Here is a 24,546-nt window from a genome sequence, read left to right on the forward strand (position 1 = left end):
CATTATCACAAACAGCTTAGCCCCTGTGTTAGCCTTTAGCTTGTGCTCTATCACTTGCCCATTTAGCTTTACTCTTCTCTACTGTCCTTTTTCTGTCTGACAGTTAGGCTCCAGTGTCCACCATCACTACAAAATTAATCATAGAGATAATTTTAAGCAAAGAAAAACACAGATCTCTGTGTTTTATCTCTTCTCGCCAATAAACATTGTTCGCTGGCGTGGTGTTGTCTAAGAGACCTAGACGTGCCGTAAATCAATCCGGTCCTACTCAACCCGATCAGCAAGCTAAGAAGTAGCAATTTAAAATAACCAGTAACCAGCAATATAAGTGCTGATAGTCTCATTTTAAAGTGTGGATTACGATCAGGCAAATATGTGGAAGGGAGACTTTTTCAAGATCACTTTCAAGCTCCTCACAGCCCCTTCAAAGTAAACTTTTAACCAAATAGAGGTAACCTGCTTTAAGGGCAACAATAAGACAAGACAACTACAGGGAAGAGTTGCCGCAAGCTCAAAAGACTTTTTTTAATCCAAATCATAAACTCCTCAGTAGCATATGATTTTTTGTTGTTATTTATATAAATGATATTGACTCCAGTTTAGGAGACAAATCTAGAATGTAATGTTATAAACTAGCAAATCATTAGTTATGCTGATTATACACACAAATATCTGTATGTTTGACCAAAACCAGGAGATGACGGACCAACATAATTTTCTCTTGGCATCACTGAGTGGCAGCTCTCACCTACAGTGTCTCTCTGCTGCTTAGAGTCAATCAAGAAAAGCTTTATTTCAACATTTCCAGGGTCACATCAAATTAGTCACTTCCTTTGCATTTTAACATTTGAAAAACAGAGCTAGATTTAGAGGAATTATGTCAAAGTAAGACCTTGAGAGGCTGGTACATGTGTTTACTTCCAGCAGATTAGATTACTGCAAAAGTCTGTTCATAAGACGGTTGAAACAAGCTTCTTAGCAACCTCAGCACATCCAGACCAGAACCAAGAAGTATGACCACGTTGGTCCAGTTATAAAATCCTGATGCTGGGGATTGGTTTGCATACATAATGCTGCTGTTCTGACAAAAGTAAGAGGTTTAACTCTGCTGATGACATATTTTGAGGCTGATGAATCCGCACGGGTGAACCCTCAGCTCCACCTGGTGTGCATTTTCCACTTTTGAGGTTTACGGAGAACAAAAGAGAAAGGATTCTGTGTCTGGTATTTCAGGAGAAAATCTGAAAGGCAAAACTTTTGCAAAGTCCCAAGGAATTTTATGATTCAGAGTGTGATGTAGCTGAGATGATGAAGTCTACTGCTCTGTATGTGTCATCCAGACCTCGTCTGCTACCCCCCTCTGTGCCTGCATTGATATTTACACCACGACACAGCACAGGTTCTCTCAGTGTGCCCGCCTGAAAATGAGTCGTGAAAAAGTACAATGTATCCAGTCTGCCAAAGCTAGCTGCTATCTCAACACCCTGCTGATTTCCCAGATTATCAGGCTTCACGCTCGCACCTCGGTTGTGGTAATAAACATGTGTAATGGAGCTGTGTTGGTGAGAAAAAGAGCGACAACAAAGTGAGAGCAACTGAAGTGATTTTTTTCCTGAATTTTCAGAACTGTGCTTTGTCTATCTGATCAAAAAATCAGGCTCGATGAGGGTGAAACCTCAGTTTAACAGCCAGATGTGTTTGCAGTTGGGTCATTTCTGGGTTCTTCTCAAATAAAAACAGATGAAGAGGAAGAAGACAAGAAACAGGCATGCTGTAACTAACAGAAAAAAACTTGGTTTTACTGTTCTTGGACTCTTTTTTAAAGATGAGGTGTAGGGCAGGGGCGTGTCCAAGGGTTGGCCTGTGGTGGCATGATCCCCAGCCTTGAATGGCCACCCCAGGTCACATCACCGAACCTCTGATTGGCTAACTGCCCAGTCAGAAGCAGATCTTAATTTCAAACATTTACCTGCCCTATGCTGCAAACTGCTTGTTTTTTATATTTCTGAAAATTTCTTTTACTTGTTGAAATCATCTTAATCTATAGTCTTTATAATGAAGAGGACTACACCAGTCAAAATAAAAGGGGTGCCTCTCTGGTAGTGGAGCTATTGCAGGCAGGCAGACTGAGCTACAGAGCAGGGAAAAGTCTTGGTAGGTTTCTGCTTCAGTGCCAGGGAAGGAGCTATCATTTCCAATCATGCAGGGATCAGTAAGTCTAATTAAATGTGCAGAATATATACAGCACACAGCTACATGGCATGCCCACACCCTCACCAGACAATATGCCTCTGCGGCCCCTTTTAGCTTTGCACAAATAAGCTTGTGATCCCTGCGCATACATCACATACTGTGCATGAGAAGATCTAAAGTTCAAAGATCTGCAGCAGAGTCATGTTGAAGGCAGATGTTGCACTATATATCAAGAATTCCCGCGTTACGTTCCTCCTGGGTAAGATGATAGGATGATAAGGCCAGAGCCGTCCTGCATGGGCCGGGGGGGAGAAGTAATAATTGCAGCGTATAATTCAGGGTAATGAAGGCTCTGCCACTAGATCAGCCATAAAGAATGATAGGGGAGGCAGACGGGGGAGTCGCTCACGCGTTTGACCTCTACTGGCAGCCCTCCACCTCCTATAAATTTGTGCTGTGCTCTGACTCCAGGCAGAGGGAAGGAAGGGAGGGAGACAAACAGGAAGAAGACAGACAGATGTAGAGGAGAGGATGAGTGACAGAGTAAAGAGAGAGAAGGAGGGGGTGATTTAGCACCAGATAAGACATAAGGGCGAAATCTTGTGCTGTGATCTTTGGTGAAATATAGAGTACATCTTGCATCCTTTGAGACAAGTGGACCCAGAGCAGCTCCATACTGTACTGAGCCACATTGGAGAGGGATGAAAAGAAGGGCCCCTTTGTTTAAGTTCTTGTAAATTCAACAGCATAAGGCTTCTGTCAGCTGTGACTGACAGATGAAAACATCCCTAAAATAAACCATGGCATCTATTACCATCAAAGGAGCAAACATTTTGCCATCTCTCACACATTTTTCTCCTTCTCCATGTCTCCCTGCCTCTCTGTTTTCTCCCTCTTGTTCATCGGTATGCAGGCGGCGTGGCTGTATACTGTGGGCAGACCGGGCTGCGCTGCTCTCCTCTACATGTCTGCTAAATGACAGTAATTATTTTCCTGGGCTGCAGGCGACTCATGCATGTTTTATTTCCACCTCCACCTCCCCCATCTGCCTGCATGGCGATGCATGGCACACAAGAAAAGAAAAAAGAACACAGCAGATACATTTTATTCCTGTCTTTACCTTCCTATGGGTCCCTGCTGGGTTCTCCAGCCTCCGTTCCCTCGCAGAGGGGGCCCGGTCTTTTATGGTACCAGAGGGGTTTCTGCAGGGACTGACAGATGCTGTTCGGCTGGTCTCATGATGGTGTAGACACAGATAAAGATGCCTAATGGTGGTTCGGGTGCAGTTGTAAGCTTTTTTTTTCCTACAAAATGGCTACCACGCTTCAATTCAGGTGTAGGTGTCACTTAGTTTTCAGGGCGGCATCTATCAGTGCGGCTCCTCTTGATTTTCCACAACCCAACAAAAGTTTTGCTCTTTCAGAAACCAGAGAAAACAAACCTCTTCTGAGCTCAGTCAAGGTTGCCTGATGAATGCATCCTATTAAATCTGAAGAAGGTTGTGTCTTTTTTTCCCCTTCGTGGCACCGTGTTGTGTGTCACGCCGTCCTGTGACATGCAGCTCGTTTGGTGCGACTCAGGGGATCTCTAATACCCCTGCAGCTTTCATAATGAACATGTGGCTTCTCTCTCTTGGGCACAATTTAGCGTAATTCATAAGCAGAGGACGGGGCATTAGCCAGATGGTGCTGTGGGTGGCATCCTTTCTCTGGCCATCCATTAGAACAGCACTGGTGACAAAATTCCAATGTGAAGAGACAGACAAGGTATCGGCTTTCAAGGCCCGTCCATTTGTTTTCAACACATTTGAGTGTATTTGGATGCGTATGTGTGTGTGTAGTGAGGGCGTTTCAAGTGGGTAAATGGGATCTCTGTGGTGCTGGTTTTCTCTGGGGACCCTGATAAAGTTTATAGAAATAAATACATGAGTAAAAATTTGATTTAAAAAAATGGTGTCCTAGCTTATCTGCAAAATGTTTCAAAATTTCTGGATCTGATCCTCCATTGAATTTTACGTTCTGGTTCTGAACTTCCAAACCTACTTACAGTAGAAGTGTAACAAGTTTGTTAATGTTTTTTGCTGGAAAAACCATCCATTTCCCAGGGAATATTTTTTTATTGGCTCTTTTTTCAGGACACAGTTTCTCTCACTGGCATATTTGCATTAGTTAGTACCTTTTTCCTTTACATATTTTACTTTCCCAAGTTGATGAATGATTTCAATTTTATCATTTTTGCATTGCAAAGCTTGTTATTGAGCAGCTATGTAGACTTCAAAAGGCAATGCTAACAGCTGTTAGGTTGTGAACACCAGCAGTATTAAGGCAGCTAACTAAACAGCACCTAAATTTTATATTAAAACTTATACAGCAGGCCCACACCAGAACCAAAACACTACCAAGACTGGAGGATGTCAAACTCTAGACCTAGTCAAGATCAAGTCAGGGACCGAGACCCAGAAAAAAAATGCTACTGCTGGAGTTAAAGTTACACCGTAATTTGCACGAGTTGTAGAACAGAAGCACCACACTGAGGTTCAAGTGCTCAGTATAAATAGAGTATATTATTTCAACTACAGGCACAACAATACAGGGACAGTGCATGTCTGATGTGTGAATTGTAAGTCAATAGCCGCGTTTCCACCAAGCAGTCCGATTTGGTTCAGTACGGTTTGGCCCGGTTTGGTACAGTTAAGCCTGATCCCGTTTGCGTTTCCACAGCAAACTGTGCCATCTATTCGTGGTAGGCGGCGTGTAATCTGGGTGCCGTAAGCCGCAGCTGTTAAACAATAGCGTGACGCCTTAGCAGCACGACACAGTTTACCTTGCTATTAAATCCAACAAAGAAAAAAAATTGGCATGTAGCTCTTTGATAGAAAGTGCAATCAAGCTTTGTTTCAGAGAAGTCTATGTGCCACCAGGAGAAATGCAGCCGCTGTCACACTGAAAGTGATCATTGTTTTCACCAATCAACAGTCTGCAGTGTTGTAGCCCCATCTTCCGCAAGCTCAGTCTGGCACCCATACGAAAGGGTCCCAAAAAGTGTGACGGTTACATTGGGATCTGTCCCAGGGTAAGTCAGTGAAAACACCCCAAAATGAGCGCCGTACCAAGACGAACCGTAACGGTCTGCTTAGTGGAAACGCGGCTAATTAGCCAATGGATTAACTCCATCGCAGTCCAGCTATGTCCCGTGCTCTGGCAAATTGCAACAATCCTATTTTTACCAGATGCTGTGCTAAGAAACCACCCAAAGATACCCAGTGACTTTCAAAATAAAACAAACTGTGTCAAAACCAGATCGTCTTCAATTTGACGACAACAACAAACCAACATGAGCAGAGCCAGGCCAGCAGTCAACTAGTGAATGAAAGTTCAGCTCTTTTCAGAGAGCCAGTTCTTTGGCCAAGACCATTTTTTTTGACAACTGCAGGCTTACTCTGACATGATGCTTGTGTCTGCTGCTTGTTCATTCAGGCGACTGTTTACTGAAAAGTAAGTCACATAAAGTGTACGAGATAACAATATGTCACTGTATTTGATTTAGAACTGAGTGGAGAAAAAAAAAAGGAAATTTTGCTATAAAATTTTTAGCTAGCCAGCCAACAAAAAAAACCTAGATAACTTAAACATTCATTCACAGACACTTGACATTGTTTGATATAATAACTGTAACAGTCAACAAAAAAAGCAAAGTTATTTAACCTAGCTAGCTAGCTAGTGATGATAGTTTTGGAACCAGCATTAGCAAGACTTGAATAAGGGCATGGGCAGAAATCTAAGATGTTAAATTATTGTTGTGTTTTTTACATGTTTTTCTGTGATATAATTTATTACCCGCCAAAGTCAGTTGAGAGATATGTAATTTCAAATAAATGAGCTCATTAACAGAGGCTGGTCGTACTCCAGACAAGATTTAGGGCCTGTTTTACCTCTCCCAGCGATCACGGAGTATAACTTCATTCAGGGCTTGTTATAACCTAAGATGTGTCGAAATAATCCTCAAGTGTGTGGTGTCAATACGACTATTTTTCTACTTTCAATCACGTTGGATCACTTGAGCTTCACTGAGATCTCCTATCTTTGGAATCGTTGCCCAAAACATAAAGTTTGTGATCCAGCCATGTGTGTGTGATCCAAGGATTGTCTTGTCAGATTCATCTGGTGTGGGGCTGGACAAAGGATTACTTTGCTTTACAGACTGTATTCTAACACAAAAATTATGATAAATCAAAGACCTTTCGTCACTCAAATAAAAATATGGAGACTAAGTTTCACATGAAAAGTTGATGTTTTGGGTGTTCTCTATTCATTCACAGCAGTAATGTAACATGCAGGAAAAGGCTGACTGAATAAAAATCAAACCCTTATATTATCCAAAGATTTGTAAAAAGCACCAATTATCTCAACCTGTTCAGAGCAGTGATACAGCCAGATAGACTCGCACACACACACACATGTAGGAGTGAACAGGCACACATAACAGTAACAGACACAAATACACACACACACACACACACACACACACACACACACACACACACACACACACACACACACACACACACACACACACACACACACATTCTGATCAGCAACTCAGCCTTGCGTGGCTCTCACTTCGTCAGCGGAGGTGTCAGGGTCCCCATGGCAACAGTATAATGGGGCAGGCCTAATTCAATCCCAGGGGCGAATGCTGGGTCTGGCAGAGACGCAGAGGGAGAATTGGTCTGAGTCTGAAACCCATTCAAGTCAGGGCTGATGTGTTTTAGCCGCCGCATGCTCAGTCACCGGAGAGAAAACATTCTGTCTCCACTTGTACCCAACTTTCGCATCCACTCTTAATCTCTTCTTTTGGCGTAAGTCCTTTCCACTTTTTACTCTCTGTCTCTTTTTGATTATTTTCAGTGTCTCACTGCAAACCAGACTCTCCCTCTTTCTTTCTTTTTTTTATTCACTCCCTCTTTCAGGAACTATCTTCTCTCCTCATGACCACACTTCTATGGCTTTCTTTCTTCCTCCTTGATTCCCCCTCTCTCTTTATCGCTCTCATTCTTTGGTCTCTATTCAATCAATACCTCATACACTCCCTCTCTCCCTGACATTCAGACTCAAGAACCTGATAGGATTTCATTAGTACCTCTGGATCTTGTTGTATTATTGTTATCCCTCCCTGAAGAAGACAGGGATTAGCGCTGGGGCTGGAGACAACTTAAAGTAATAAGCCTTGGAGCCGACAGTCCACAATCACACATGCACAGATGTGGCACACTCACACACACACTTGTACACTCACAAAAGGTGAGCAGGAGGAGGGAGGAGGCGGTGAAGCTCCAAATGTGAAAAAAAGGGAGGAGGCAGCCAGCACACCATCCCTGTATTGTTATTACCATGGCAAACCAATCACACAGCTTCATACATGCAGCCTGGTGAGAAGGAGTCTCGCAGCTTGTTAGGGAGGGAACGGGGGGAGAATGATGCGTAACTCCTGTCACTGCCTCTGCATATAGAAAGGCCTGGGACTGGCCCGGGGCTATCTGTGTTTGCAGATGGGGGGAGGGGATGGAGGAAGGAAGTGGGTAGATTTGCATCCCTTTGACTCGATATCTCTGAGCACCAGAGGAAGAGGAAGGGAAGGAGGAAGAGGAGGGAAGGGGCTGTGTGGAAACACCAAAAATTACACTTTGGAGACTGTTGGTGGCTGACGCTGGTTGGTGTGACAGTTTCCCGTGATCTAAAAAAATAAAATAAAGATTATACAATGATTTCTTGCTTTAGCTGTTCCTGCACATGTATCTTTTCCTGTAAGTTCAAGTACTTCCTTTTAGCCATTTTATCAAATGTTTTAGATTCATTATTACAGGGTTACTCAGCTGTTTCTGTTTGATCAAAACCCCATAAAAACAGTCATTCATCGTCCGTACAAAATAAAGAATCCAAACACCCTCATGTTTGAAAAGTCTGTCATATCTTACCTCTGACTATTGACAATGTGGCAAAACACTTTATTTTCAGTTATCACTCTTAATTTGTAAGCATGGAGGCAGAGAAAGGTTGCATCCTCCAGTCTTATCAATATGAAGTCAGAGTGAAAGTGCTCAAAACTGCACTTCCTGGAGTGTCCACTCGAGCCTGCCTCCTGACGCTCCAGAAACCCCATGCACTCTAATTCACACTTACATTATCTCTTCTTTTCTCTGTGTTTTTGTTTTAATATACAGTGGGGAAAATAAGTATTAAACGCATCAACTTTTTTCTCATCACATTTATTTCCAAAGATGCAATTCAAACAATATTTCTACCAGACATTGGTATTAACTCAAATAATCCACACATGAAAAGAAATCACAACGTTCAGGTCCATAAATAACGATTATGTGGAATTCAGTACAATAACACAGGAAAAAAGTATTGAGCATGCTAACTGAGACTCATCTAATACTTAATGGAGAAGCCTTTGTTTGCAATGACCGCTTCCAGACGCTTCTTGTACGTTTCAACTAATCGCCCACACTGCTCAGGTGTGATTTTGGCCCATTCCTCTGCACAGATTGTCTTTAAATCTTGAATATTCTTTGATGCCCTCTGGTGAACCCTTTTCTTTAGTTCTTTCCACAATAACTATTGTATTTAAGTCAGGTGATTGAATAGGCCATTCTAACACAACGATTTTTATTTTTTGAAACCATTTGAGAGTCAACTTTGCCGTGTGCTTTGGATCGTTGTCCTGCTGGAAGGTCCAGCCATGTCTCAACTTCATCATCCTGGTGGATGGCAGCAGATTTATATCAAGAATTTCCAGATACATGGCTCCATTCATTGCTTCGTCAATTATATGAAGTTTGCCAACACCATGAGCTGAGAAACAACCCCATGCCATGATGCTTCCACCTCCAAACTTCACTGTTGGTATAGTGTTTTTTGGGTGATGTGCAGTGCCATTTCTCCTCCAAACATGCTATGTAGTATGACAGCCAAAAAGCTCAATTTTAGTCTCATCTGACCAGACTACATTCTCCCAGTATACTACAGGCTTGTCAAGATGCTGTTTAGCAAACTTTAAACAAGCTTTAACATGCCTTTTCTTGAGGAATGGAGTCTTGTGGGCTGAGCGTCCAAAGAGGCCATGGCGGTGGAGTGCATTGCCTATTGTTTTCTCTGTAACAATTGTACCTGCTGCCTTCAAGTCTTTCTGGAGCACTTTTAGGGCAGTTCCTGGCTTGCAACTATCAGGTTGCAAATGTCTTCAGAGAGCTCTTTGCCTTTACCCCTCATGAGGTGTGTCATATTTAACTGCTCGGTAAAAAAACAACCTTTTTCATAGGGCCATCAATTTGCTCTAGCCCAGCTGATGTTGGTTTGCACTAATTGGAAGTTCAAGTAATAATTACTGACAGATTTTAGGTGGTATGATGCATTTCCTTGCCAAAGGATACAGCCTTTCCATGGTGTTTTTAAATACTTTTTTCCTGTGTAATTGTACTTAATTCCACAAAATTTCCATTGCCTTTTGATTTCAGGCCTTTAATTTTTGTTCTCTTTTTATCTCTCATATTTTAATTGTAGTCATTTTATGATCTTCTTTTCAGCGGCCTCTTTATGATTTGAAGCATGTTGCATGTTTGGATGAAAGATGCTACATGTATAAGGTTGAGTTGGTACGGTCCAGCTTTTCATTCAATCCAATCTGATTTACATACTGTAGTGTGAGCCACAGTTGCACTTGACATAAAGTGTTTTTCTCTGATACGAGCGCACACATTCATGAGAGGCAGAGAAAAGAAGTAGAGCCGAGGCTGCACTGTTCACACAGCCATGCGCAGGGCTCTGAGATTGGCCATTACATTGACTTGAATAGATTTCTTGTGTGCATGAATAGCCCAGTGAGAAGAAAAAAAGGCCATGTTTCCTCTCCATGGGTTCATATTGATATTCATAGTGGCTCTCCACACCGAGAGCACAAATGTCAGTGAAAACGGCCTTGATATATGCTCTCATTCTCTCCTCTTCCTGTCGCTCCATCCCTCTTTCTCCAAGTCTCTCTTTCCCCCTTCTTTGTTCCCGTTCACCGGACGCTCAGAGCCTGCTGCTGCCGGAAAGAGGAAGAAAAAGTGGACTGGATGATGGAGTGAGCTGGGGACATCATGCTGTTACTCATTTAGGCTTTTAATCAACCAGCGATGAAACGTTACAGCTATCTCTTCCCGTGACGCCTGCAAACCTTGACTTTGGTGTTGTTTATCCCTGTAGTGCAGCCAAAGAACCTCAGTGCATGCTGCATACACTATTAAATGTCACATTACTTGCACTGTGGAGCTCTGTGTGGCTCTTAAGGCTTTTTTTTGCAAGTCTTAAAGAATGCAGAGGCTGGCATGAAGTCACTTTCAGCTCAGATTTCATCTCTATAGTGTCTTTAACAAAGTCTAATTTGTATTTTTTCCCCATGGCCACAGTATAGAATATCAAATTCCTGTTCAATAGAGGCCTTGTGTCTTGTTACATGTGTGCTTTATGTCTAGGAAACATATTAGAGTAGGGAAAAAGAAGTCAAGTGGGTTTTTCCTCCATTTCTCAGCATCCATTGTGAAATTATAAACACTGGCAGGCAGATTTAGCGTCTTTGGACCGGCATCCGGCAGAGACTTGGCAATAACAGTGAGAGATGAAGTTAAAGTATCGCTGGGTGGGAGCAGCAGGGTCGCAGGTGCGTAAATCTCTGTGTATTTGTTAATTGTCATTGGAAACCTTTGGATGACAGCAGTGTTGGCGCAGGATTTCTGCTCTGGGTGGAAAGTATGCACAGTTGAGGGATGTCAGTAGATAAAATCAATTTAATCTAAGCATTTGTTTGGCAAAACTACCAACAAAAGCCTGCTTCACCCTTCAAGATGCCAACTTTCAGCCAGAAGACTGTAAAATGCTTCATACCAGCTCCTGATACTTTCCTCCTGCACTAATGACAACCTGTTTCCTTTAAGGTGTATTTGAAGTCGAGGAAAACATTATCATGCAAGAGGAATGACGGCAATTCAGTGCAAATGATGAGCATAAAAAACAGCAGATGAGGCCCTGCAGAGTAGCTGCATATTTCAGGGCACAGCTCCTCGGATCTGGTGGTAGTTCAAATGACATTTGGCTGACTTGTTATGCACATCCCCATATCTTCCAATAGCTTATAATGATTACAGATATTGGAACCAATAAAACATTTGTGGGCCAGAAATTGTGAAAGAATAAAATTAAATGATGTGTGTAACTTTGTTCTAACATTTTACATCCCTCCAAGGCTCGTTCCACTCTGCCTGAAAACGGCAAGGATGTCAAAAGAGGTAAAAAAGATGGCACCGCAGTGTGTGCTCAGCGTGTAAGTTATGGCCGTAACTTTCTCACTCTGTCAGGCGCTTTAACCGTCTGTCCTGGAGGACACATTAACTTGGTATCCTTAAATAAAGTCCTTTAAATAAAGCTGGGGGAGTTAAATAATGAGAAAGCTGCTCCCACTGTCCTTTCTGCTTTTAAATGAACCTCTGCCTTTCTTATTAATGTCCCCTTATCGCTCATCACGGCCACTGACCCGCTGCTGTAACCCCTTTCCACTCAACCACACGAGAAGCTCCGGCAAGTGGTCGCCGCAGAAGTAATTGAGGGCAATTTTCAAATTAAAATTTAAACCCCTCGTCCATCTTCAGGCAGGGGGAGGGGGCGGAGGAGAGGGGATCTGGGGCTGATGACTTGATCAGGTTTTGCGAGCTGGGCAGGTACTCAGGCTGGGCGAGGTGGGATGATGAACGAGGGGCATTAATCTCTGTGACAGAGAGAGAGGAGTTAGCAGCGGTGATAGCTGCGCTAACGGCTTTAATTAGCATTTAATCAGACGCCTCGGGGCCGATGGAGGGGGAGAGAGGAGATCAGACTCTGACGGCCTTCTGTAAGAAGAGGAGGAAAGGAAGACAGTCCCTGTGGTGGCCGGGTGGATGCTGCAGGCTGCGTCAAAGAACACATGTCTGTGATCCTATTTTTTGTTCCTCTCCTCTGTAATGATAGCAAGCTTGATGCACCACAAAGGTCCTGGACCTTTAGCAGAAAGCAGTAATGATACACGAACACAGACTGACTCTTAGACACCAAATGCTCAGGCCTGAGGCTGTCCTCGACAGATCATTGGAAGTATGTGATAATAAACTCTGGTCTCTAAATTATTGTTGTAGAGTTTAAAAGTTGGAGGACAGGAAATAAAGGTTATAGACTGTAATGTTACTTTCAGTGGGTGTTAATATAAGAATCAATTTGGCGTGAAACTATCACGGTTAACTTGTCAGTAAAAAATGACAATGCCCCATAAAAGTTGAAGAGTCCAGTCCATGAAAAGGTAGAGAAGTCACTTTGGAGCTCTCAGGGAGTGTTTCAGTGAAAAACATTTACACGTTTCATTTAAATTGTTTTGTCATTGATCAACAGAGGTTAGTTTAAAAAGCGTATGGAAGGCCATCCGAGCATTTATTTGACATCCTCAAAGTGAAGTGTGTCTGGTTCAGTCTTTGACATCTCGAGTTCACCTGTTGAATGTTGACAGCTTCACTAGTTAACAAAAAGACAACAAAGGCTCTGACACAAACATGAATGTGGGCTGAAAAATCCAGGGGACAGCTAGATTTGAATGGAAGCTGCTATAACATAGTGGTTTGTTCCTCATTGCAGCAAATGTTGAACAGTTTGGAGGCAGGCACACCTGGCTGTAGGTATTCTGCTCAGAGTAAACATGTTCTGTTATATATTATGTGATGTCACACATATGAATGCTTTGTAGTCATTTCTTTTGATTTGTATGTATGTCTGCTTTCATCAGCCTGAAACTTTGTAAACTGCCCATCTTGGTATTGACAATTTTTTTAATTCTCAATTAGTTTTTTCCAGGTTGAATGAATTATTAAATTCAGTTGTTAACACCTTGACTGGCAGGTCTTACTGCTGGTGGAGCACACATTATGCCTTGCGTCTGAGTCAATAGCAACATGGACTACAAATTAATGTAACTGTTTGCAATGAGCATCCACAAAGAATATTAATGGAGGAGGTAACCTGATGCAGAAAATTAAACAGTGCAATGACAGAGGCTGCTGTGAATTTAAAGAGAAGGTAATGTGCCTCTTTAATACTTTATACTGTCTATATGGTGCCCCAGTAGTAGCTTTACACACTGGTGTTTGAGTATGCTCTCATTTTTAACCTCTGTCCAAAACGCTCATTTTAGTGGTTGTCTCTTTAAGGCTCCCCACTCCAGGCACCCCCTTCCCTCTGATTGGCCAGCCCTTTTAAGGTAAGTCTTAAGCTGCGTTTCCACCAAGCAGTCCAGGTCGGTTCATTACGGTTTGGGAGGGTTTAGAACAGTTAAGCCTGATCCCGTTTGCGTTTCCACAGCAAACTGTGCCCTCTCGTGGTAGGCGACATGTAAGCCGGATGCCAGAAGCAGCAGCTGTTAAACAATAGCACAACGCTGTAGCAGCTTACCTCACTAATAAATCCAACAAACAAGAAAAACGCGACACAGTAATCAAAGAGCACGGATGGAAGACATGCAGCATTTCGTCCTCTCTGTGATTGTCATGTAGCTCTTTGATACAAAGTGCAATCTGTTTCAGAGAAGTCTGTGTGCCGCCAGGAGAAATGCAGCTGCTGTCGGAGTAAGTGACGATTCTTTTGACCAATCAACAGTCTGCAGTGTGTTGCTCCACCTTCCGAGAGCTGATTGGTTCAGTCTGGCACCCATACGGAAGGGTCCCAAAGAAGTAGGCCGGCTCGTCTCGGTTTTTAGGGATCTGTCCCGGGATGAGTCAGTGGAAACGTTGCAAAAAGCGCACCGTACCGAGACGAACCAAACCGGTCTGCTTGGTGGAAACGCGGCTTAAGGCAGATATTTTGGCAAACTTTGGTGTCTGCCCCTTTGGTGAATTGAGGCCCACTTCTCTAATGTGTCATGAAGGGATCATTAGGCGATGACCTTATAATTTCAGCAAGTTTCATGAATACCTCGCAGAAAATTGACAGTTTTGAGCAGTTTAAAGACAGATTCAGGAATTCAACAACATATGAATATGTACTGGTATGGAAATTTGCATCCCTTTAATACAGACATCCAGCATTATTGCTCTGTAAAGTCACCATCATCAAAAATGTGCTTTAGTGATCTCACCCAGTTCTAAAATCATCAATAGACAAAGAGGGAACTTCCACTGGTGATGAATAACACACAGAAGAACCAGAGCTTTCTCAACGTTCTGTCTCACTTTCTGTATTTACACTTATCCTGCAAAAAAAAGACAAGAAAAGGGGGTTTTATGTTGTGAGATCATGAAAATAACCTGTATACAACCTGCTCCAACTCAAATAATAATGCCATTTTAGGTCCACGTTTTCAGAGTTCTCCTGCTTTGGATTATAACCCAGAGCATAAAAAGAAACGTACGGTATGACACATTTCACAGTGCAACATATACGCCTGCCACGATAATCTATGTCCCACGTATCACATTTGAAAGTGGTGAAAAATATGCTTTTTTTTGGGTGACACCATAAATAACGGATGTACAGCTCTGCGGGAAAATGTCAAGACTTTGATGTGTTGTGAAGCCAAGGCGCAGTCACTTTGTGTGTGTGTGTGTGTGTGTGTGTGTGTGTGTGTGTGTGTGTGTGTGTGTGTGTGTGTGTGTGTGTGTGTGTGTGTGTGTGTGTGTGTGTTGGTGAAAGGAAGAGAATGCTCCAGTTAGAAGTTTTGATGGTGACGGTGAGGAAGAGGGCTTTTGGCATGAAAGAGGCCAGTGTGTGATCATGATGTCATTAGGAGTATACAGTCAGACAGACCGGAGGAGGCTGCTGTACCGAGCTGCACCCAAGGGACGTCATTACCAACTGGAACTGAGCAGGGACCTGAGTACAGGTCAGACACACAGGAAGTGTCTCCCCCCACTCACACACATAGAACAGTTACTCGCACACATGCACGCACACACACACACTGACAGAGGCAGGCATCCGTCACATAACAAATGGACAGATCTGTCTGGCCTTTGACAGCAGCAGAGTGCATTTGCTGCAAAACCTGATGAATTCCTCAATATCTAAGCGGACACCTCTGTGGACAAATGTGCCTCATTAATGAGTGCGCACAGATGGACAACACACACACAAACATGCACGCACAAACACACAGGCCGAGAGCTCATGCTGTGCTAAGTTGCGGTGTGTATACCGGTGTAGCCGTCTGCACTTCATTACTGTTCACACACAGACAGTTGCAGTGTTTTTGTGTCAATGTTTAATGAGGGGCTGGGAGTCTGGGGACCTTACTGCTGTCAGGAGCTCCTGTAGTCTGGAGCTACCACCTGTTCCTGTTCACTCCCAAAAGGCCTCAACACACACACACACACTCACACACTCACTGACACACACATTGGGAGAAGACAGACACACGAAGGCATGCAAACAAGAGGGAGCACGCAAGGAAACATGTCTCTGCAAACACACACACCTGACAAACTACATACACTGATTTAGTCGTCCTGTGGCACCTCTGTCAGTGTCGGATGCATGTAAACAGGTTATTGTGGTTGGCTGAGCCTGGCTGCCTGACAGAAGCTACAAAGACCATGGGAATATCAATTGATACATTTCATATTCCTCGTCAGCTCGCCTGAGATGACAGCGTGAAGGCTGCTGCCAGTGGGAGTGATCCCCTCTCTGCCTTTTCCTGACATCGCTGTTTGATGGAGATCTGAACCATCCTGACTGATCGGAGCTCAGAGATGCGCAGTCCAACGCTCGCAGACAACGTCCCGTAAGCATTGATGACAGAGTCCCTGACTACGCTGCAGATGTTCGAGAAAACATTTCCTGTTTCAGGATGCACAAAAAGTAAGGCATGAGTTTACATTTCAAAAAACTAACTTTTATTAAAACAAAAAAACAAAAACAAAAAAATCAATTATTGACTCATTAACAAGATTATAAAACAGTGATTTAGTTACATAAATAAATTGATATCGGTGTATCAAATCTTAATTTCATAAGCATGTATACATGGGTCATTGTAATAAATAAAATGGGAGAGCAGAAGATTCCTACACAAACAAAATAAAATAAAAACTAAAAAAAAAATAAAACAGCTAGAAAGACTCAGAGGAAATTGTTTCTGAAGAGAACAAGAGACACTGGACAACGTATTTTTTCACCAAACACACGTGAGGAATTGCTTTGTTAAAGCATGAGTTACACAGCCATTCACTTACTAATTAAGGACACTAAAGCTGGGACCAAAGGTGGGTCGTCTCTCACCTCTTAGAACGCGTTTGGTTGTTAGACAGATCTCCTGTTTGGTTACTTTAAAGCGTTAAGACAAGGCAAGAGAAAAGGCTGCTTTTATCTTTAATGAACACGAGATAGAAAAAGAAAGATGCACAGAAAAAAAAGAAAAATCAGACATATAAAGAAGGTAAAAAGGCAAGTAATGATAGGACAGCTGCAGATGAGACGCTGGGAATTCTGCTGGAAATGAAAGGGAGAACTGAGGAGACTTGTTTTTTTAATCTGAACTAGTTTGAACCTGTGCATAATTACCAAAGTTTTGTTGAGTTGCACGAAAGTTGATTCAACAAGGGTTTCATTACTGCAAAATGAGACAGACTTCAGCCAGGAGATGTCCTTAAATGCATGTAAGGCTGGACACATAGTATATATCTTTAACAAGATTGATCTCCAGTTAGCGCCTGTATAAAGCACGTTATTATAGTTTTCTTTTACCCATAGAATCCTATGGTAAACTAGGCTAGTGCAACAGCTTACATGCATGATTAAGTACTTCAAGAAATCCTGCTCTGTTTTTCAAAAGTAAAGTAGTCTACCTCCATTCCCTTTTCTTAGTCAGGAATGAAAAACTCTGTTTTTTCTTCACCATCATAATCGAACTCCATCTGTGGGATCCAGCTCCTCGAGTATGAACACACAACTCCAAAAAGCTGTCAACAAGGTCAGTCTAGTCCTTCTGATATGTTCTGTTTTTTTAACAAAAGAGAAAGAGAAAGAGTAGACAAAAAAAGAGGAGAGCGAGAGAAAGAGAGAGCAAACTACAGCGGCTTCAAGTATTTCACATTACATAGAATACTCTGTATAAATTAGTTAACATATACTTTCAGATCCTCCATATTCAGACATATACTATGGCATATATACAGAGTACAATAAATGCTCGCTCATGTTTGTGTTGTGTTTTTGTATTTTTTTCGTGTAGTCAGTCGTTCATTTGTTCCACCTTTTTTTTTCCTGTGTAGAGAAATCCCTGAGAACGTTCTGGTTGACAATTACTAAAGTTTCCACACAATGAACTATAACAGTAGAAAGTCTAATTTCTATGATTCACATGCACAGAGGGAAATGACACTGGCCTATTCTGAGAATACAATGGTGGCTGTAGAGATGGGTAGGGACTGACATACTGACACATCTTATCCGTGTGTTAGAGCCAATTGATTGGGGTGTAAGTACCAATGCCGGGGCGGTGACGTACAGCAGAGCCAAGAGCAGAAACATCTCAGCAGGAATCTGACTCCACTTCTACTCATAACCTTGGTCTCACAAGTGAATCTCCTGTTTAATTAACACTGTCAGCTATCATGGATGATAAATATCATGATCACGAAAAATGGGAGCAGGTTCAATACCGTATCATGAGGTAGTCGTCTCCCTCTGGGTATCTACAAAGTCTGGAAATTCAACTATAACGGTCAAACTGAGGCTGTTAGAAATCACAGCTGAACTACATTACATTAATGTAACAATAATACTCAGCCTGCACACTGTACTCTGTCTTTAACGGGTACTCATTAAGGAGGGGAGGAAAATTACAATAACAACACAACAGAAGTTAGCAAAAAGAGTTGTTGTATCTAAAGATGCTAAAAGGCCATGTTTACACAGCAGCCATTTTTCTCTGACATCACATGTAGGGTGGGATGCTGTTTTTCATGTCATACTGCTGCTTTCTGCTGTTTGTACTTATTACTATTTGATAAATATTGAGCTTCCATTAAAAAGAGCTAATATTAGCATTTAGCCTCACAAAGATGAATGGTAATAACTGTTTTAATGTTGCACTGCTTCTTTCCAGTTTGTAAACAGATAGCTTGCATTAGAAAGAGCTCATTTTAGCTCTTCAAAAAGTAAAAGTACTTGCTGTTTTAATGTCATACTGTTGTTTTTCAATCTGTACTTCTTGTCTGGAAAAAAGCTTTTTTACAAAAGCCAATGTTAGCATTTAGACACATACAAGTGAAAAGTAGGCTACTAGCTCTTTTCCAGGCTGTGCCTATTTCTTTTATTTAAAAAAAAGTTAGCTAGCATTGATTTGAAGCCAGAGTTAGCATTAAGCCCCATACAAGTTAATAATACTAGCTAATATGAGCTAGAAAGTTGGTTTTGGCCTCTATTCTGTAGTATCACACCACAAAGTTGAGGAGGCTTTTGTTTCTAGACAACAAGATGTTAGCTCAGAAGTTGTTTTCTTGTAGCTGGTTATCATGTTTCTGACAAACATGGTTTGATGCAGGTTTTTTTAAATAGCAATTGCCATTTAAGTTGCTCTTTGATTAAAAAGTACTAGATCATAACAACTTTAATATACTACATTTAAGTGACTTTAAACATGGGTTACAGGAATACATGCTAATGTCAATATTTGACATCAGAGCCCTGAGCATGACATCAGAAGAAAATGGCTGCTGTGTGAATATGGCAAATATCTGCGACCCAGAGAAACTAATGGCTGCTCAAGTGCTGTTGCTGTTATTACTGCTGTGTCTAAAGAAATGCTGATGGCTGCTTTCTGTCAGTGCTAACCCAAGCTGAGCCGAGCAGAGCCAAGCTAAGCTGTGCAGTGCTGCCCAGCGCCCAAACAGCAAGGGCCCGGGCAGAGGGAGGTGCTCCGTGTGGTTTTAAAGCCTTAGTTTCTCTTTGAGGATGCCGAGTGTTTTGTTTTCTACTTCTCGTTTTTGTTTTAACATGAGCGCTATTGTAGAAGGGCCTCAGCCACTTGACAACTTTAACTCAATATACACTAAAAAAGGGAAAAAAGATGCTTTAAATCATAAAAATAAAAGGAACGATTCAAAAAAAGCCATTTCACTTTTCATTTTCCTCTCGCACACATGTAGAGAAATACACACAACATTCACAACGTGACAAATTTCCTCTCTTCTGAAAAATAAAAACACTTCTGTACACATAGTAGTAATTATATTAATAATAATAATAGTAATAATGTTTATAACAATAACAACAGCAAGAACAATAATACCGCATGTGGCTCTGTTGATTTTTTTGTCATCTTTTCCTTTCTCTTTTTGCTTCATTCTACAAGTCACATCCCTCTTTTTACTCGTCTATTTTATATGTCCAAAAGAAGTTCAAAAGGCAGACTCAAGTTAATAGAAAAGTACTAGAGCAGGAGGGGGGCCTCACCCTCAGCCGAACCTCTCCCTCACCAGCATCATAAGTTTCTTTTTGCCCTTGTAGATCTGTTTCAGGTTGTCTATGAACTGAGTGAACTGAATGTGTCCGTCGTGAGCCATCATAAAAGTCTCCCGGGCTTTCCCCAGGAATTCGATAAACTCGCTGTAGTGGCGCGGGCTGATGTGTGTGAGCCGTGAGTGTGTGGTGTTGATGTAGGCCCCAATGGTTGCATCCAGCAGCTGCCTGAGTGGCGCCTTGTCCAGGGACATCAGCTTCCCAGAGTTCCTACGACTGTGCAGCGCCGACACCATTCCCGGAGTTGTAAGCGTGCACCGCCGCAAAATGTCCGAGAGCACTGTGGCACACTTCACACTTTTCACCACAAGAGGGATGACGGCAGCCAGCTCATTTTTCCCCAATGAGTGACTGAGTGCACAGGCCCACAGCACGTCATTGATAGCCGGGTGCGTGTCCTGGTTGTAACTAAGGTTCAGGTGAGCCATTGCTAATGTTGCTAGCTTGTACGCCCTCATTGGGTAACCCCGGTGCTCCATGTAACGTGCTATAGTGAAGAGCTGCGTGTAGCTCATCCCTGTAGCTGCTGCATCCAGTACAATCTGGTAGGCTGTCTCGAAGGCAATGTGGTCCTTTTCACAGAGTGTGAGGGCAGAGAGGGCGCAGTTCTGGGGGTCCTTCATGGCACATTGCAGGGCGAGGGTGCGGGCGGAGGAGGCCAGGTTCTCCTGCTGGTGGCAGTCCAGGTGGAGGCGAACGATAGTGCTGTTGGACATGACGGTTGTGGCCACGATACTGGTGGCCTCTGTGGGGGTGAAGAGGGTGAACCAGCTTTGCATGATACTGTCCAGTGCGTACACACCTGGGGCACACAGAGGAGGTGGAATTAAGAGATGGACGATACAGCAACTGGTGAATTAAATATAAAAAACAACACAAAAATAAATCAACGCATCACTCACCAACTTCAGTGGCACATGTAACTAACCAACGCACCATCTCTCTCCTCCTCCAGTTTAATGTAGAAAGAGTTATTCTCATCACCTGTGGCATACAGAAAATAAAGCACAGGGAGTGAGTCGTGGAGAAGGTACATTTGAGAATATTTATGTGTCTATGTTACAGACCCTTTAAAGAACTGAAGTCTCCCTGTCATACCTACAGAAGGATGTATAACTTTTACAAAATCTTTAAGCATAGACTCATAGATCAGTGATCATCACTGATACTCAAACCTTACTTTTTTAGTTTATCTATGCAAAATCCTCAAGCAAATCTTGAAAGAGAATCCTTAAAAATATTTTTTTTAGATACTTTGCTGCAACAGTCACACTTTAACTGTTAGCTTCTTCACAAAGTTGACAAAACCTTGTGAGAGGCTTTTTACCCATGCTGAACCAAAGACTTCCAGGCACTTTTACCTTAACGTCATGGGCATTTATAAAGGTGGTACTTCTTGTGGTGCTACTTTAAGAAAAGTCAAATGAAAAAACTTCGAGATGTGTTTAGAAATTCAGAAAGCTTAAGTTAGCACAGGGTTTGGCTGATAATGGAAAGGTACATAACATAAGTGCAGGGCCTTGCTGTACAGTGACTGTGATTAATGAAGACTTTCAAGAACAACCTATAGTGCAAATAAGAGTGACCACAACTTCACCACAACAAAGAGATGAAGTGCATTTACGGACTCTACAAGTTTAAACAGAACTTGGTCGTTTTTAGTACAAGTTTTGTGCTTTTTCTTTAAGACAAAAGTCAAATATTGAGCTATAGAATAAAAAAAAGAAGATACATGTCAAGAATAACAGATAAAATGTGTTTAAAAACTGTTTCAAAGAAGAAAAAAAGCCAGATAAGGGCTGTATAACAAGAAGCACTGAAAGACTTTCAACAGGTTTTCAATGAGGTTTGTGTGATCAACAAGTTCTTATTTTTCAAAGATCACATTCTGTTGATGACAAAAAAATGTAGTCCAGATGAACACAGTGGTTTTCATTTTGTCACAATGTGGGGGTCTTTGCTTACCTGCAGCCCCAGCTCCAGAGAGACTTTAAGAAGTGTGATGTCAGGCAGGCTGTCCATCAGAGTGGCTATCTTGAACGCATCTTGTGCCAGTTTGAAGATGTGCGAAGAGGAGTGGATGTTTTTCTGGATGGACTCCAGGACTGTCTCAAGCCTTCGACTGTCACCTGGAGGGGAAATGAACACAGGGATGCTTCAGAACAGAGACAGAGATCACAACCTCGCTCATCTGCATTTATCTGTGTATGAACTGTGGATGTTCCTGTGTGTGTAGGTGTGTGTTTGAGAATATATATATGCACACCTTTGGCAGCGGTGAGCATGGTGGAAGCCAGCTCACACTGCTGAGACTCTATGTGGCTCAGGGTGAACCAGCGCGGGTAGCGGTTGGGCACCACAGATACGATGTGGTGGGGTCGTGACAAGTCCCCTGATGAGGCTGTTGACTCCAACACCGGCAACCTGGAAAACAATGCATGTTTATAGTTAGAGCACTTCTCATAACTTCATCTATGGACAGTATAAAAAGAGTTGTGCTGAGCTACGACCGAGACAGAAATAGTGAGAGGGATAATCAAAGAGACACCAAATCATCACAGTGAAATTACTTCATACAGTAAGAAGCAGACAGACAGAAGTACTGTACAGACAGAAGAGTCGTCATTATGATGGTGTGAAAGGGACTTCAAAATGAAAATGACTCTGGTGATCACAGGGGGATTACAGTTCGCCTATCCCTGCAATTTACTTCCAACCTGGTATTTAATCACCTAGAAACTGAGGTATAATTAGTATTTTCTTCACTCTAATTGGTCATAATGAAGTCAGAGCCCTGCAACACCTGCTAGTGGATGAAGGAGCTTCACGAGTTTCTCTCTCTCATTATAATAACACCAACAGGGCCGAGTCTTCTGTAGCACCACCTCCATTACCACTGTGGCCGGCTCATCTCCTATTCTGCTTCACTTTCTCTCCCACCTCACTTTCAAAGGTCCTCTTTCCTTCAGAAGACAGCACAACCTGGCCTCCTCTCAGCCAATCACAAAGCTAATTGAGTCCACGGGGAAATTAAGGAATTCACCTTCCAGCCCTGTAAGGCTGGACACACATCAAACAAATACCGACACACATGAATGAGAAGAGTCAGTGCACACACTCACACACATGCACAGGCTCAGATAGATACACACACGCACACGCACACACCTGCCCTTTTGAAAACACATCAAAGCATCCCAGTAAAAGCAATGTGATGCTAAATGCCAGTTTCAATTTCAGAGCAAAGTGCATGTGATACTGTTGCCACCTGAGTGCAGGCATGCACGAAAACAGCCTCTTTGCTCTTTACCCAAGAGGGCACAAGCCAGGCCGATCTCCCGGAGAGAGAAGGTGTCAAAAAACCCAGTCGTGATGTGTGCCAGTGTGAACACGGACACTTGGAGTAAAATGGAGAAGCAACAGCCGGGTTCACTCCACACACTTCTAAAGAGCTGCTAAAAGCTTCCACCGCACTGGGGCCTTCTGGAAGATTCCTGGGGTGTAGCAAAGCAAAAAAAAAAGGCCCTGGGTAAAGATGGAGGCCTCATCAACATTCCTGTCTTTGTTTGGTTTTCACTAGAGACCTAGAGGCCTCAATTGGATGGGAGCTTGAGAGGCCTGGCCCCACTGAAAAATAACCTCTTCAAAATGTTGGGAGGAAAATCCATACTGGGCTATTGTTTCATGGGAAACAAAAAAATAAACGAGGAAAAAAGAAAGCAAAATGGAGAGCTCTGAAGCATTCAAGTACAGTGCATTCCCTGCTAAGGGTGCGTTCACATCGAGCACCGTGAAAAACGGCTGCAAAATGTTGAAAACTGGCTATAAACATGATCTCCTCTCCGTAAAAGTACTATACAAGCTCTCAAATCAGTGTCAAGTGTGCTTAAAAACTCAAATTAAACTCATATTTCTTTACAGCGCAGCAATGGCAGGATAAAAATGTGCGTTATCGATGAGAACAGAGTCAGCTGGAAGAGGCAATCAATCTCCGTGTGAGGCTGTAAGAGAGGGGGGAGCTGCAGCTTTGGTGTCAAACGCATCCTGTGGCACTGTAGCACCCTGACACATCTGAAGGGGACGAGGAAAAATTCAAGACTGAGGATGTGGAGGGAGTCTAAAGGTTATAGTTGCTGGGAATTATTAATGGGAATAAAAGAGCATTTAAATCTACGTATATGAAGAACAAGATCAAGAAAGAGAAGACAAGAGGACAAAGGTGTTGATTAAAATCAGTCCAGCCAGGTTTTACCTAAATCCTAAGGCCCTTAAGGAGATTTCTGGTCAGCATCACCATGACTGACCTCTTTGCTTATCAACTTCCACGGAGAACACTCCACTGACATACACAAACTAGAAGTACGAAACCTTCATAAAAAAGGCCTAACCGTAAACCCACATCTCGGCTCACTCCTTGTAAGTGCTGTGGATGCTTGAAATGACAAGCCAAAGACGACAGAAAATCTATCAACAAAAAGTCTATCTTTTTTGTTTTAATCTAAGCCACTATCAGAAATCAAGAAAACAGTCTTCAACGCAGCTGAAGCTGAATGTGCATTTATAGTCCGTGAAGGTGTCACACATGTTTCATGATCACAGAGGGTTGTGGGATTTTGCTAAACCCAGAGGTGCGTGTAATCCTTCAATTGGATTATCCCATGAACATGCACAAAGATATTTAGCCAATGCACAACACTTGCACGATTATACTCTCAGCTCCTGAGTACTTCTGGTGATTCTCCAGGAAGGCCGGTGTAAGAGGTCTACTGTACAATGTAAACGA

General features: G+C 42.5%; 1 protein-coding gene across 1 annotated transcript in view; it reads right to left on the reverse strand.

Moving 5' to 3' along the window:
* Positions 1-18,563: 18,563 nt before the first annotated feature.
* Positions 18,564-24,546, reverse strand: part of LOC141790442 (zinc finger SWIM domain-containing protein 6-like) — a 46,873-nt gene continuing 40,890 nt past the window's right edge. Inside the window, exons 11-14 of the mRNA XM_074670317.1 lie at positions 22,030-22,187; positions 21,729-21,892; positions 20,666-20,747; positions 18,564-20,565 (exon numbers count right to left, since the gene is read on the reverse strand). Of these exons, the coding sequence (XP_074526418.1) occupies positions 19,700-20,565; positions 20,666-20,747; positions 21,729-21,892; positions 22,030-22,187 (1,270 nt within the window). The 3' untranslated portion in view covers positions 18,564-19,699. The remainder of the gene's footprint in view (positions 20,566-20,665; positions 20,748-21,728; positions 21,893-22,029; positions 22,188-24,546) is intronic.

Source organism: Halichoeres trimaculatus, unplaced genomic scaffold (genome assembly GCF_033239565.1).
Source record: "Halichoeres trimaculatus isolate MK-OKI-2021-1 unplaced genomic scaffold, fHalTri1.1 fHalTri1_scaffold_5, whole genome shotgun sequence".
NCBI classification, from domain to species: Eukaryota; Metazoa; Chordata; class Actinopteri; order Labriformes; family Labridae; genus Halichoeres; species Halichoeres trimaculatus.